Source organism: Taeniopygia guttata, chromosome 4A (genome assembly GCF_048771995.1).
Source record: "Taeniopygia guttata chromosome 4A, bTaeGut7.mat, whole genome shotgun sequence".
NCBI lineage: Eukaryota > Metazoa > Chordata > Aves > Passeriformes > Estrildidae > Taeniopygia > Taeniopygia guttata.
In genome coordinates, this window is record NC_133029.1 from 5,208,840 (window position 1) to 5,222,536 (window position 13,697).

Below are 13,697 nucleotides of genomic sequence, written 5' to 3' on the forward strand. Positions count from 1 at the left end.
TTTACAAGAAAAGCTCATGCATTGATTCCGTGACCCAGCAGAGACCATTAAAAATGATGGAATGGATATGGAAATGAGTAATCCTCCAGCTGGGCTCGGGCTGAGCGCAGCCAACTCCAGTCAATGGGAACCAAAAATAAAACGGAGCTGCTGGAGCCTCCAGGCAATGCTGGGAGCTGCAGGAATCCACCCGGGGACCCCCATCCCCTTTACCTGTCCTCCTGGTGCTGTGGAGTCCCTCCAGCACCTGTTTGGACTCATCCTTTCTGTCCAAAGGCTGCACCAGCAGGAATCTCATCCCATCCAAGCGCTTGGCCAGATTCCATGCTCAGGGAAATGTGGAAGCCCCCATCCCTGGCTCCCAACCCCTTGCTGTTCACACACTCCCTCAGCTCATCCAGCCGACATTCCCAAGGATCAGAAAATAACCCTGGACTGCCACAGCTTCCAGTACCAGCCCTGAATCCCAGGCAGGCAGTTCCCAAGCAGACAGAGACCTGAGGAAGCAGGGGATAAAACAGGAGCAGAGGAAGGCAGGGATCTGTAATTAAAGGCAAATCTGGGCCAGTGAGAAGCAGAATGAGTTGAAACTGAGCTGGTCCTCAGATATGTGAAAGGAAAAGTATGGACATGGGGCTTTGTGGACACAAGGCTCTCCTTACAGCCTCTTTCTCCAGGACCAGCTTGGAAGGACGTGGAGGGAAGATTGTTCTAGAGAACAAGGCACAGAGAGTCATAACATTTATTTAAAAATACACACCAGAATCCCACTTACAGGAAGTACAGAAAAGAAAGATTTCTTGCTTCCCCGAGACCCTGGAGTCATGTCCCCTCTCCAGGCCAGAATTCCAACATACCTGGTCCCAAAGGGTGGAAGGAGTGGGCTGAAGACCTCAGTGGGCCACAAGGAGGGGCAGGAAGGACAAGCCATGAGAATTTCATGTATTGGGTGTGCTCCCACCTCTGATATGGGGACAGAATCTACAGTGATGCCATGGCTGGGTTGTTAACACACGCTCAGGGGTGGTTTGCCAGGCTGCCCGGTTTTGGCAGCCCCCAGAGCTCTCCTGTCCCTGATGTCTCTGCATCAACAAGAGCAGCACCACCTCCATGCATGCACCAGGATGCTGCAGAGGGCCCTGGAGCAGTGTTTTCCCCTGCATGAGCCCACAGCAGAATCCTGTTCCCAAAGGAGCTGCCCACAGCCCCCTCACCCAAAGCAGGAGCATTCCATCCCTACAGCCTTCCCCCAGTGGATAACTCTACCCCCTTCCATCTATCACTCCTGGCTTTCAGGCTGCTGTCAGAATCCTCCTGCAAAGGGACAATGGCAGCCCAGGGTCCCCCGTTCCCCCTGGAGTGTGGAATGATCGATGGCTTTTCCCAGCTGGAGACAAAGGGCTGCCCACTGACCAGCTGCAGGAGGGCAGCTCTTTGTCCTGCCCTGAAGTCTGGCTTGGAAAGCACCAAAGGCATCCCAAAATCTCTCAGTCTGAGACTTTCCACGAGCAACCAGCCTTCCTGCACAGCCTCCTCCTCGCTGGGGGCATCCCTTGGGATGGGCTCCGGGTGTCCAGCCGTGCCTGGTGGGTGTGGGCAGGGGTTCCCCTCCTCATTTGCAGACGTGTCTCTCCAGGCGGCGCCGGCAGCGCCTGCACACCACGGAGCAGCACCAGCGGTAGCGGCAGTGGCAGCGCTCCTGCACCTCCTCCGTGTAGGTGTTGTAGCCACGGCCACAGCACAGCAGGTCACAGCTGTCACTGCCCACCGAGCTCCTGTTGCACGGCCTGCGGAGAGACGTGGGTGGCACCTGGGCTGGTTGGAAGGGAGCTTAAAGATCACCCTGTGCCACCCCTGCCATGGGCAGCAACACCTTCCACCAGCCCAGGCTGCTCCAAGCCTGTGGGAACCCAGGGCTTCCCTCTGGCTGCCCTGGCAGGTCTGGGACCCTGGCAGGGGTCAGGAACCCCCCTGGACAGAGCCCCCAGAGACACTGTCTGTGATCTCTGTCCATGGAAAAGAGTTTTCAATCTTACAGGATGAATTACAAGCTCTGAGTGTTTGATAAGAGTAATAATTAAGTGTGGCACGGGTGCAAAAGTAAAATTTTAGGATTCTAGATTAGGGGTTCAGAGGGGACAAGATGGAGGAAATTGGGTGTGTCTTGTCCTTTTTCTCCTTCTTCATGCCCTCCATGTTTCACTGTGGTGTTGGCATTTTTCTGTTGGTTTAGGCTGGGGACACACTGTCCAACGTAGGTGACAGATATTGGCACGTTATTGTAAATCCAGCACAGGTAGTTTCTGGTATTTAATGTTTGTACCATCCCACTGAGGGCAGAGCCCCACACGCTGCCCTGCAGGACAGAGCTGCGGCAGGGCAGCAGAACATGTTAGAGATAAACAGAATAAACAACCTTGAAACAGCACAGACGAATTATGGCTTCTTCTTTGGCAGCGGGGCTGACAGACAGAGACTTTCTACAATCTCGGAATCATCAATAGCACAGATTCTGACACAAGCCCTGTCCAACCTGGCCTTGGGTACTTCCAGGGATCCAGGGGCAGCCACAACTTCTCTGGGCATCCTCTGCCAGGGCCTCATCACCCTCACAGCCAGGAATTCCTTCCCAATATCCCAACTAACCCTATCAGTGGAAAGCCACTCCCTGTGTCCTGTCCCTCCATCCCTTGTCCCCAGTCCCTCTCCAGCTCTCCTGGAGTCCCTTTAGGCCCTGGAAGGGGCTCTGGGGTCACCCTGGAGCTTCTCCTCTCCAGGTGAGCACCCCCAGCTCTCCCAGCCTGGCTCCAGAGCAGAGAGGCTCCAGCCCTGGGAGCATCTCCATGGGCACACATGCACTTGTTGAACAAATTCCTGCCTGTCTTGTGCTGGGGTCCCCCGACCTGGACACAGCAGTGCAGGAGGAGTCTCACAAAACAGGGATTCAGGGATCTGCTGCAACATCACCCCAGCCCGTCCCCATCAGCTTCCCAGGACACTCAAACCCAGCAGAACAGGCACTCTGGAATCAGAGGCTGAGCTTTTCCTACCTGTCCTGTGTCCCCAGAGAACCCAGCTGGGGGTTTGGGGTGCAGTAGTCAGGAGAGTTGATGAGATAAACCAGATCCATCTCTGTCACTGGCCTGGCATCCCCCTCCTTGGGGATCAGCTGCTTCCTGGGCCCCACGAGCCGATGGGTGACCTTGAGGGCTGCCAGGTACCTGGATTTGAGGTCAGAGGCAATTTCACCCAGGTCTGGCAGGCCTTTCCAGCAGGTTTTCACTGAGCAGGAGCCTGAAACCCCGTGGCATTTACACCTGGTGTCCAGGGAGTCACTGAGCACCTGCAGGGAAACAGGGGAGTTTGCTCCCTCCTGGTACTGCCCCAGGGCAGTCCCATGGGAGTGCCAAGGCTCAGAGCTCAGGGCAAGCAGGGGCTCAGGCTGCTTCAGTCCCTTCTGGTAAGAACCTGATCCCTGGGGAACTTCCCAGGGGAGCTGGCAGCAGGGCTGGAGGCTTCCCAAGCCTCACCTGGGCAACAGGAGGGGATGGAAGCACAAAAACCAGCTGGGTTGGGGAGCCCAGCTGAGTGGGGCAGGATGGGCTCTGTTTCCAGTGAGAAGGGTGGAAAGAAGCACTGGGAGTACTGGTGTGAAATATCAGCTAACTGGGAGCACTGGTGTGAAGTGTCAGACCTGGGGGTGGGCAGCAGTGTGGGTGAGACGTGTCTGCTAACACATTTTTTAACCATTTTGTTGCCTCCTGATTTTCAGAACATCCCAAAAAGCCTGGCTGGCATCTGCTGCCTTACATTAGGGACCTCTGCTCCTGCTGTGAGGGGTGCTGGGCTCCATCTCCCCCAGGGGCCTGGACCCACTGTGTCACCCCTGGGCAGTCCTGGGGGGAGGCTCAGCCCCACTGTGTGAGTCCCAGGGGGCTCATACACCCCATCCCAACCTGCAGCAGCCCTGGTGAGCTCTGTATCCCCCATCCCAACCTGCAGCAGCCCTGGTGAGCTCTGTACCCCCATCCCAACCTGCAGCAGCCCTGGTGAGCTCTGTATCCCCCATCCCAACCTGCAGCAGCCCTGGTGAGCTCTGTATCCCCCATCCCAACCTGCAGCAGCCCTGGTGAGTTCTGTATCCCCCATCCCAGTGCACAGCAGCCCTGGTGGGCTCTGTATCCCCCATCCCAGAGCCCAGCAGCCCTGGTGGGCTCTGTATCCCCCATCCCAACCTGCAGCAGCCCTGGTGGGCTCTGTATCCCCCATCCTAGAGCACAGCAGCCCTGGTGGGCTCTGTATCCCCCATCCCAGAGCACAGCAGCCCTGGTGGGTTCTGTATCCCCCATCCCAGAGCACAGCAGCCCTGGTGAGCTCCATATCCCCCATCCCAGAGCACAGCAGCCCTGGTGGGCTCCGTATCCCCCATCCCAACCTGCAGCAGCCCTGGTGGGCTCTGTATCCCGCATCCCAGAGCACAGCAGCCCTGGTGGGCTCCGTATCCCCCATCCCAACCTGCAGCAGCCCTGGTGAGCTCCATATCCCCCATCCCAACCTGCAGACCCGGGGTCCCACACCCACCGCCCGTCCCACGGCCCCGTTGTGCCGGTTCACGGCCCGGAGCCCGGGCGTGCTGCCGGTGCCGGTTCTGGCGGAGCCGTCGGTGAAGGCGGCTCCGAGCTGGAGGCCGTGGCTCAGGTTGTCACCGCAGCCGCCCCAGCGGGAGCCGGGCACGGGGGGCTCGGAGGGGCCGGGGCCGCAGGAGCACAGCGGGATCTCTCCGGAGGCGCAGGAGCGGGCGATGCTCTGGGCCACGGCCGCCGCTGCCAGGGCGTGCACGAAGGCGGCTTCCCGTGTTCCTGCGGAGAAAACAGGGATAATTCCTTCCTCCCTGCCCAGCTGGACTCTCCTCGCACACATCTCTCCGTGCAAGGAGTTTCCTTATTTCACCTTGCAGCAGGATAAAGCCAAGGCCTCTCAATTTTTGTGTTTTAACCCGTGGCCCCTGTGTTACGCTGTTGCCCATAAAGAGAACACAAAACAACCGAAGTCGTTTTATGCGGTGCTTTATTGAGGGCCCTGGGAGCCTGAGGACTAATGTCCAAAGTCAGAGCCCCCCGAGCTAACAAATCATTGCGTTTATATAGAGTCTGTATCAACGGTACTAAACTTTTGCACCGGGAGCATCCCACTCTGCCTTTTTGGGGTAAGTATCCTGCTTTTACGTGGTGTTAATCCTCCCGTGCAAGTTCCGTCTAGGGGAGGTGACAGACAGTAACTTCCATTTCAAACGGCTGCCAGAGGCTCCCAAAAAGTGGAGGAAGAGGTGGGGATCCAGGCAGCGTTGTTGCATTTCAGACTAGCAAAAGTTTAGTAGAAGTAGTTCAGCTAAGGCTTAGAATCCTTAGTAGGCCATAGGCTGTGTGTTGTTAGAAACAGTTATTAGGTAAGGGCAGTACGGAATACTGGAGAGGTGGGAACTTATCTCAGAATACATTCCAAGAGTAGGCTGTGGTAGAACATGTCATTATTCACAAGACGGATAGGTAGATCTTGGGGGAATACATTGTTTTTACCTCACAGAGTGAAGAGAATTTATGATCATAAAAAATGTTCAATTTAAACAAGGATTAATTTGTAAATAAATGATTGTTGGAGTGTAACATTGACAAATATGTGTTGAATTAAGCAACCGTTGATACAGACTCTATATAAACGCAATGATTTGTTAGCTCGGGGGGCTCTGACTTTGGACATTAGTCCTCAGCCTCCCAGGGCCCTCAATAAAGCACTGCATAAAGTGACTTTGGTTGTTTTGTGTCTTCTTCACGGGTAACACCGGGCGGGGGGGCAGAGCGGGAGGAGCATCCCTTACCTGTGAGCAGCTCGGGGCCGAAGCTGGGGGCACGCTGGATGGAGGAGCAGTTCCACCTCATGTCTGCAAAGCTCTGCTGGCACAGCTGCTGTGTGCGGCGGGCAGCCCGGACCACGCTGGGCATCAGCTCCAGGTGCCGGCGGCAGAGCTGCAGCCGCTCGGGCAGCAGCAGCCGGCAGTGCTGGCTCTGGTTCCAGGCCACCCCACTGCCTGCCAGCCCGCTGTGGGGAGAGGTGGGGGTCACTGGGGGGTCACAGAGCCACGAGGGACCGCCAAGAGGGGCTCTGGAGGGAGAGATTCCCAACTCACAGCCACTGGATGGCTGCGGAGAGCCCCAGCTGGCACAGCAGCGCGGTGGCAGCAGCGGCGGGGAGCCCCATGGCCGGGAGTGGGGCTGGGATGGGACTGGGATGGGGCTGGGATGGGGACTGGGAGCTGGGATGGGGCTGGGATGGGGACTGGGATGGGGACTGGGAGATGGGATGGGGACGGGGAGATGGGATGGGCCTGGGATGGGACTGGGATGGGGACTGGGAGCTGGGATGGGGCTGGAACAGGCTCTGTGAGCTGGGATGGGGCTGGGATGGGGAGTGGGAGCTGGGATGGGGAGTGGGAGCTGGGATGAGGCTGGGATGGGGACTGGGATGAGGCTGGGATGGGGACTGGGATGGGAGCTGGGATGGGGACTGGGATGGGGACTGGGAGCTGGGATGGGGACTGGGATGGGGCTGGAATTGGGACTGGGAGCTGGGATGGGGACTGGGATGGGGACTGGGAGCTGGGATGGGGCTGGGATGGGGACTGGGATGGGGACTGGGAGCTGGGATGGGGACTGGGAGCTGGGATGGGGACTGGGAGCTGGGATGGGGAGCTGGGATGGGGCTGGGACAGGCTCTGCGAGCAGGGCTGGGACTGGGATGGGGACTGGGAGCAGGGCTGGGGCCCGCTCAGCCCCACCACCCCTTTTATAGCAGCGGGTCCTGCCCCCCGGGGAGGGGAACAAAGGCGGTTTCGGTGCCATTGGCAGGGTTAGGGACAAGGAGGGGCTGCAGGGAGCGCCAGCTGCCAGCAGCAGTGACCGTCCCCAAACTGCACCTGGGAGGGGGTTGGGGGATGAGCCGCTGCAGGATGCTCCCCCCAGCACCGCCAAGGCCATGCTGACCACGTCCCCAAAGTGCCACATCCACAAGGATTTTAAATCACTGCAGGGGTTTGACTCCAGCATTGCCCTGCGTGCCCTTTCCATGAGAAATTTTCCCTAATGTCCAACCAAACCTCCCCTAGCACAGCTGGAAGCTGTGTCCTCCTGTCCCGTGTCCCCTGGGAACAGAGCCTGACCCCCCCACAGCTGCACCCTCCTTTAGGGTCAGCACAGGCTCATCATTTCTGCTTCTTTCTCTGCCAGGGCAGGGCACCAGGGCTGGCTCGTGCCTGTCACAAGGTGCATTTTTTTGGGATCTCTCTCTCCTACGAGTACAAAACCAAAAGTGCTGCTTGGAGCTCGAGAGGAACCAGGTAGGTCGGGATTTTCCCACAGTGGGAGGTGACATTTGACACAAGCCCAGCTGACCTCAGGGTTTGGAGGGGGTGACAGGTTGAAACCCACTTTTTAGGCTTTCACTTTCTCCCTGGCTGTGCTACTTCTTCTCTTTCTGGAAGGTGTTTTTCCTTGACAGAAGCAAACTGGGGGCTGGTTGTCATCCCCGCTGTGACCTCTCACCTTGACAGGACATGCCTGGGCGGGTGATTATTGTCCCCTTGTGACCTTGCTTTGACTTGGGGTCATGTGCACTGAAATAAGGTCATTGAGTCATTGTCCTTCCCTTGGGATGCAAAGGCCCGTTGTGCTGGAGCAATGGCCCTTGAGGAGGGGTCCCAGGTCACTCCCAAATCCCCCACCAAGTTACAAGGGGAATGGTTAAAGGGCAGAGAGAAAAGGAGCAACACAGGGATGACCCCCAAACACCAAACCTGATGTTTTGGATTCTGTCCCTTGTGGCTTCCAGCTCAGCTCCTCCTCAGGGCGTGGATGGTGTCTTGTTTTGGGACCTGGAGGATCTCCGGGGGGTTGTCAGGACAACCCTGGGGTTGGATGGCAGCTGGGAAGGCACCTGAGTTCCCAGGGGGTTCCGAAGGCATTAGAATGGTCAGGAGGAGCTGCTGGAGAGCAGGAATGCAGGGAGGAACCACTCCAGCACGGGCTGGCAGGAGGGAATTCCCTTCCCAGGTGATGGGAGCAGTTACCAGCACCAGGACAGGGGGGCTGAGTCCCACCCCATCCCTTCCTTTGGGATGGGAGCTGACCCTGGGAGCCGGGCAGTGGAAGCAGCACCAGCAGAGGGAACCAGGCACCGATGTCACACGCTGCCACCTCCCGCCAGAGGTATTTTTACCAACCCCTCTTCACAGGAAAGTTTTGCAATGACTGAGTAGCAGGAAAAACACAAACCCTTCCTTTTAAAGCAAAGCCAGCCCTCCTTTGAACGTCAATTCCTCTTTTTAGCTCAATCCTTGGAACGAGCAGAGGGTGAGTGCTAAAAATACCCCTTCCTTCCCCTTCCAAGCTGGGCTGGCTGGGGGCAGGAGGGGATTCCCAGCCCAGGGGAGACCAAAGGAGCCGGTCCCGTCCCCCTGCCTGGTTTGGCCACCCTGGGGACACAGGGGACAGCTCCAGGAGGGGCTAAAGGGGCAGAGCTGGTGCTGGGCCAGAGCTCCTGGGATGAGGCTTTAGTGGAGGAACAGCAAAGAGCTGTCCTGGAGGGCCAAGGGTTGGTGTCCCTCACTGCTGGGCGCCAGGGGCCAAAGCAAACAGCCATGAGCAGATCCTGACCCTGTCAGCACGTGGGGTCCCCATGCGCTGTCCCAGCTCCCCATGTCCCTGACTCCCAGGTCAGGGGCAGATCCAGGGACCTTCCAGGGGTTTCCCTGCCATCAAAGTGTCCCCTCAGGCCCCGCTGACCTCGGCTCCCCACCCCAGCCTCACCTACCCCTGCGAGGAGCCACATCCCTTCTCGTGGGGGCTGTGACAGTGCGGTGGCAGTGACGCAGGGGGTGGTGGCACCCGGTCATGTGGCACTGACGCTCCATGAGATTCCTGCTGCTGCTGGACGCTGGCAGCATCCTGTCCCCTCTGGAGGTTGGGGACAGTGGGATGGTCACCCTGGGTGGCAGGAGCCCAGCGTTCCTGCAGGGAAACCATCCCCTTCCTCTTTCCAGAGAGCATGAGAGCAGGCTGGGGGTGGCAGGCACCTGATCCTGCAGAGCCACCTCCTGTCAGAATCTGTGGCATTGATTATTCCGAGATTGTAGAAAGTCTCTGTCTTTCTGCCCCATTGCCAAAGCAGAAGCCATAATTCGTCTGTGCTGTTTTAAGGTTGTTTATTCTGTTTATCTCTAACATGTTCTGCTGCCCTGCCGCAGCTCTGTCCTGCAGGGCAGCGTGTGGGGCTCTGCCCTCAGTGGGATGGTACAAACATTAAATACCAGAAACTACCTGTGCTGGATTTACAATAACGTGCCAATATCTGTCACCTACGTTGGACAGTGTGTCCCCAGCCTGAACCAACAGAAAAATGCCAACACCACAGTGAAACATGGAGGGCATGAAGAAGGAGAAAAAGGACATGACACAACCAATTCCTCCATCTTGTCCCCTCTGAACCCCTAATCTAGAAACCTAAAATTTTACTTTTGCACCCGTGCCACACTTAATTATTACTCATATCAAACACTCAGAGCTTGTAATTCATCCTGTAAGATTGAAAACTCTTTTCCATGGACAGAGATCACAGACAGTGTCTCTGGGGGCTCTGTCCAGGGGGGTTCCTGACCCCTGCCAGGGTCCCAGACCTGCCAGGGCAGCCAGAGGGAAGCCCTGGATTCCCACAACCTCCCAGTGTCACCTGTCCCCACAGCGTCCCAAACCCAAGATAAGGACGATAAGGAGTCCTGTCACCCAGCTAAAGGTACATCCCCTTCCAGAGAGCTGCTGGAGGTACCATTTATTTCATTTTCCCTGCTATTGCAGCAGCTCCCATTCCCAAATCCTTCTGATCTCACCCAGGCCCATCCTCCTGCCGTGTTCTGTGCTCCTGGGAGCAGGGACAGTGGGTCTGCATGGGGGCACGACACGGGGTGACACTTCCCTGTGCCCTCGGCAGTGTCCCCATGCGGGCACAGCTGGGAGGGAGGATCCAGCTGCAGAACATCTGGCACATCTGTCCCGGGGAGGTGACACTGCAGAGGCAGGAGGGACCCGGGGGGACACGTCCCACATCTGCCACACCCCGAGGCGCCTTGGGATGGAGGTCCCAGCCCGGCCAGAGCCCCTGGAGAGGAGGAAAAGTGTCATGAACGACACGCCCGGGCTCCCCCATGGGCTGGGAAGAGCTGCCAGGGGAGCTGTGCCAGTCACGGAGCCGCTGTGGCACGGAGGGATAATGGGAAGCAGCCCTACGGATGGGAGGGACACAGGGCGGTGTCCTGGAGGTGCCACCAGCCTCTTGTCCCATCCCAAAGCCACGGAGAAAGCACCACATTCACCAGGAGCACATCCCAGGCAGCCAGAACACGGCACGAGGATGGGCCTGGGTGAGAGCAAAAGGATTTGGGAATGGGAGCTGCAGGAATAGCAGGGAAAATTAAAGAAATGGTACCTCCAGCAGCCCTCTGGAAGGGGATGTACCTTCAGCTGGGTGACAGGACTCCTTATCGTCCTTATCTTATCAGGACTGGGGAGATTTAGGTTAATTTGGGCTCTGTTTGAACACAGAGGAGGAGAAATGCTCTCCTCTCCTCCTCCCAGGCTGAGGAGGGAGACCTGCCAGGCACTTCCCAGCATATCCTGCAGCTCCTGCAGCAGATGAAGCTCTGCTTCATGAAAAAAAAGACAAAAAAAACCCCCAAAAAACAAAAAAATGAGGGAAAAGGGGAAAAAAAAAAGAAGAAAAAGGGGAAAAGCAAAACTGCTGTAATTGAAGCGAGTTGAGGGAAGGTAATTTCCACCTGGGTTAGTGAAACAGCTCGGTGGAAATTTTTGATAAAAATCTATTCTTCTTAGAAAATGCAGATCCAGGGAAATGTGGAGGCTTTCCACTGGAAAGAATGAGTTCTGCTGGATTTCTCAACCAGTTCTCTAGAAAATTTGTCAATGGTCACAACATTTTAATCACTGCTGCTTTTTTTGTCAGACCAAAATTTACACTCCTGCCACCTCCCAGCCTGACAAGAAAATGCAACATTTTTGGCATGGCCGTTTTTATTTGTTCAAAATTTAATATTCTACAGATCTTTTGCCTTCCTTCTGGATCAAGAAAACACTGGAAATGCCAAGACATGCCTGGGATAGGGAAACAATTTCCTCTAAGGCACGGGAAGCTCCGGATGAGGAGCAGCGCAGAACTCAGCACAGAGCCCGTGTTGGTTCTGGGGACACAAACGTGGTTTGGTGCCATCTCATTGTCCCCTGGGCCAGCACAGGCTCACCTCATGTCCTGCTCCTGGCCAAGCTGTTCCTGGGGCTGGAAGAAGGGGACATTGCCCTCAGATTCAATTCTTGGCAAGTGCACGAGAGCACAACCTGGAATCCCATTTTCCTTTGAGGCAGGAGAGCACACAGACATCAGTAATGGTGAGAACACAACACCATTGCCCTGGAGCATTTTCCACACCTTCACAGCCCCTCCTCAGCCCTCTTCCCCCCTTACCCTGGGCTTTACAGAATCCTCAGGGTTGGAAAAACCCTCTGAGATCAAGTCCAGTTATTTGGGAGCTTTTCCCGTGGGGTAAAACCAGCCCCAGGATTCTCCCCTCTCTATTTTTACTGCGTTTTTCAGCAGCTGCTTCAATCCCCAGAGAAACTTCAGCACCAGCAGCTGCTGTCCCCAAGTGCCACTGCCCTGAAGGGGTCAACCCCTGCCAGCTGCTGACACGACACTGGATAAACAGGGCTGGGGACACTCAGGATGCCCGAGGCAGCGCCTGGCACCGAGTGCCCTGAGCACCCGGCGGTGTCCCCGCCTGTCCCCAGCTCCCAGCTAACCAGGGACACGCTGTGGGAGTGGCAGCACAAAGCCAGGACATCTCCTGGTGACACCAGTGGGGAGCACAGCCTGGGAAGGGGCTAAACGAGGAGCAGAGGCCACGAAAATGCACCAGAAACACCCGGTGAAGGCACTTGGGGCCCTGAGGTGTCCCTGCAATGTCACCCAGCGCTGGGGCAGGAGCTGGCCTGGCACTGGGGTGTGCTGAGCTCTGGAAAAGCAAATCCTGCCCCGGGGACAGTCTGAACTCACCTGGGGACACTGGGGAAGCAGGTCCCTGCCCTAGGGAGCTCAGGTGCCACCCAAGGGTGGGGGACAGTGCTGGGACACCTCAGGGCCCCAAGTGCCTTCACTGGGTGTTTCTGGTCCATTTTTGTGGGTGTGACACTGGGACTTTTGTCACCCGTGGGACACAGGAACAGGAGCTCCAAGGGGAAGGGGTGTGTGGGAGCAGGAGATCCAACAAACAGCAGCCCTGACAGGAGGCTGGGTTCCCTCCTGTCCCCAAGGTCCTGCAGGGTGGTGACACACAGTGACAGGCTCCCCTGCCATTGCCACTCGCTGTGACAGGGCACAGAGCTCTGCAGAGGGAAACTGAGGCAGGGGTGGAAATGTGGGGGCCACCAAAGTCACCAGGGGTCCTGGAGCTGTATGCCCAGCAAAGGACAGGAGGCTGAAGCCCTGATATATTTTACACCAAAAATGCCCTTTCTCCTTCCCAGTAAAACCATTATAAGCTTCAAAGAAAAAACAAAACAAAACAAAAAAAAAAAAAAGGAAGACAATTAAGCAATTGGGATTTTAAGTAACTTCCAAACCCTTTTGCTCCCACAGCTCCAACCCACCAGGTGTGTGGAGGTGACTGGGCCCAGCTGGGGATTTCCAAGGTAGAACCAAATGGATGTGAAATGTTAAAGGTTTCACTGCAGCCTCTGTTTATATTTCCTGGAGCTGGCCCAGCCCTTCAGGTGCTCCCACTCTGCCCTGGGAAGCTGGGCAGGTCACCCAGGAGAGAGGTGGACACCACCACACAGTGACATCCCACTCAACACCTCCTCCTGCTGCCTTGCTGAGCTGGGGTCTGAGCCTCTGGGTCATCCCTGGCTTTGGGGGGTGCTCAAAGGGTGCCAGATCCACCCAGGACCACGACTTGGGCAGCACTTACCTTGTGCTGGGACCAGCTGTCTCTGCCACTGTCACCTCGGGGGTCCTGGCACTGAGGTTGGGACATCTTGTGCCAGCCAGGGACAGCACAGACCCCCACTTCTCCCATTCCCATTATCCCAGTGGGTGAGGACAGGGTGGAATTCCTCCCAGCATCTGCAGCAAGGAAAGGCAGCAGAGAGGTGGGCAGGGTCCCACAGAAACCCCCTCCTCATCCCAGCACTGAGAGCCACCATCAAGCACCATTCCCAGTCCCTCCTGCTTCCTCCTGGATTAGGGAATGCCTCAGGAGCAGTAGCAGGGAGTTAGCAGAGCTATTAAACCTTCTTAAAGGGGCTGCTGGGCTAGCTGGGAAACAGCCAGGTGGCCACCATAGAGACAATTCCCAGCCAGCTGAGTGTGATGTGGAGGGAGAGGGGTGCTCAGTGCAGCCAGCTCAGGGCTTGGTTTCCTGAGATGGGAATGTGTTATGGCACCCCAAATTCTGTGTTTAGTTTCTGGCAGGGATCAGAGAGGATTGGGGAATGTCCCTTTTGGAGAAGGGGAGGTGGCTCAGAGCCCAGCACCCCCCACACTCCTGTCACTGGGTTCAAAAATCACGCAGGTACCAGCGAGAC

The 13,697-nt window shown here is 56.9% G+C and overlaps 1 protein-coding gene across 2 annotated transcripts; it reads right to left on the minus strand.

Annotated features, from left to right (window-relative positions):
- Nucleotides 1-728: 728 nt before the first annotated feature.
- LOC100226560 (protein Wnt-11b-2) lies at nucleotides 729-9,076 on the minus strand. 2 transcript variants are annotated; one of them, XM_030272468.4, is made up of 5 exons: nucleotides 7,847-9,076; nucleotides 5,876-6,096; nucleotides 4,582-4,859; nucleotides 3,051-3,343; nucleotides 729-1,787 (listed from the first exon to the last, which is right to left on the minus strand). In XM_030272468.4, the coding sequence occupies exons 2-5, from the start codon at nucleotides 5,997-5,999 to the stop codon at nucleotides 1,613-1,615; spliced, it is 870 nt and encodes a 289-aa protein (XP_030128328.4). In that variant the 5' UTR covers nucleotides 6,000-6,096; nucleotides 7,847-9,076; the 3' UTR covers nucleotides 729-1,612. The 2 variants fall into 2 exon arrangements, with proteins under 2 accessions (XP_030128328.4, XP_002189037.5); XM_002189001.5 differs by lacking the exon at nucleotides 7,847-9,076 and adding an exon at nucleotides 6,185-6,273.
- Between the last annotated feature and the right edge of the window lie 4,621 nt (nucleotides 9,077-13,697).

Bases quoted from the DNA above. Each gene is read 5' to 3' on its own strand.
- LOC100226560 (XM_002189001.5), bottom strand. From the start codon at position 6,255: ATGGGGCTCCCCGCCGCTGCTGCCACCGCGCTGCTGTGCCAGCTGGGG. The intron at 6,097-6,184 runs GTGAGTTGGGAA...CTCTCCCCACAG, and splicing joins TCCGCAGCCATCCAGTGGCT to CGGGCTGGCAGGCAGTGGGG. The intron at 1,788-3,050 runs GTAGGAAAAGCT...GTCTCTCCGCAG, and splicing joins TCTCTGGGGACACAGGACAG to GCCGTGCAACAGGAGCTCGG.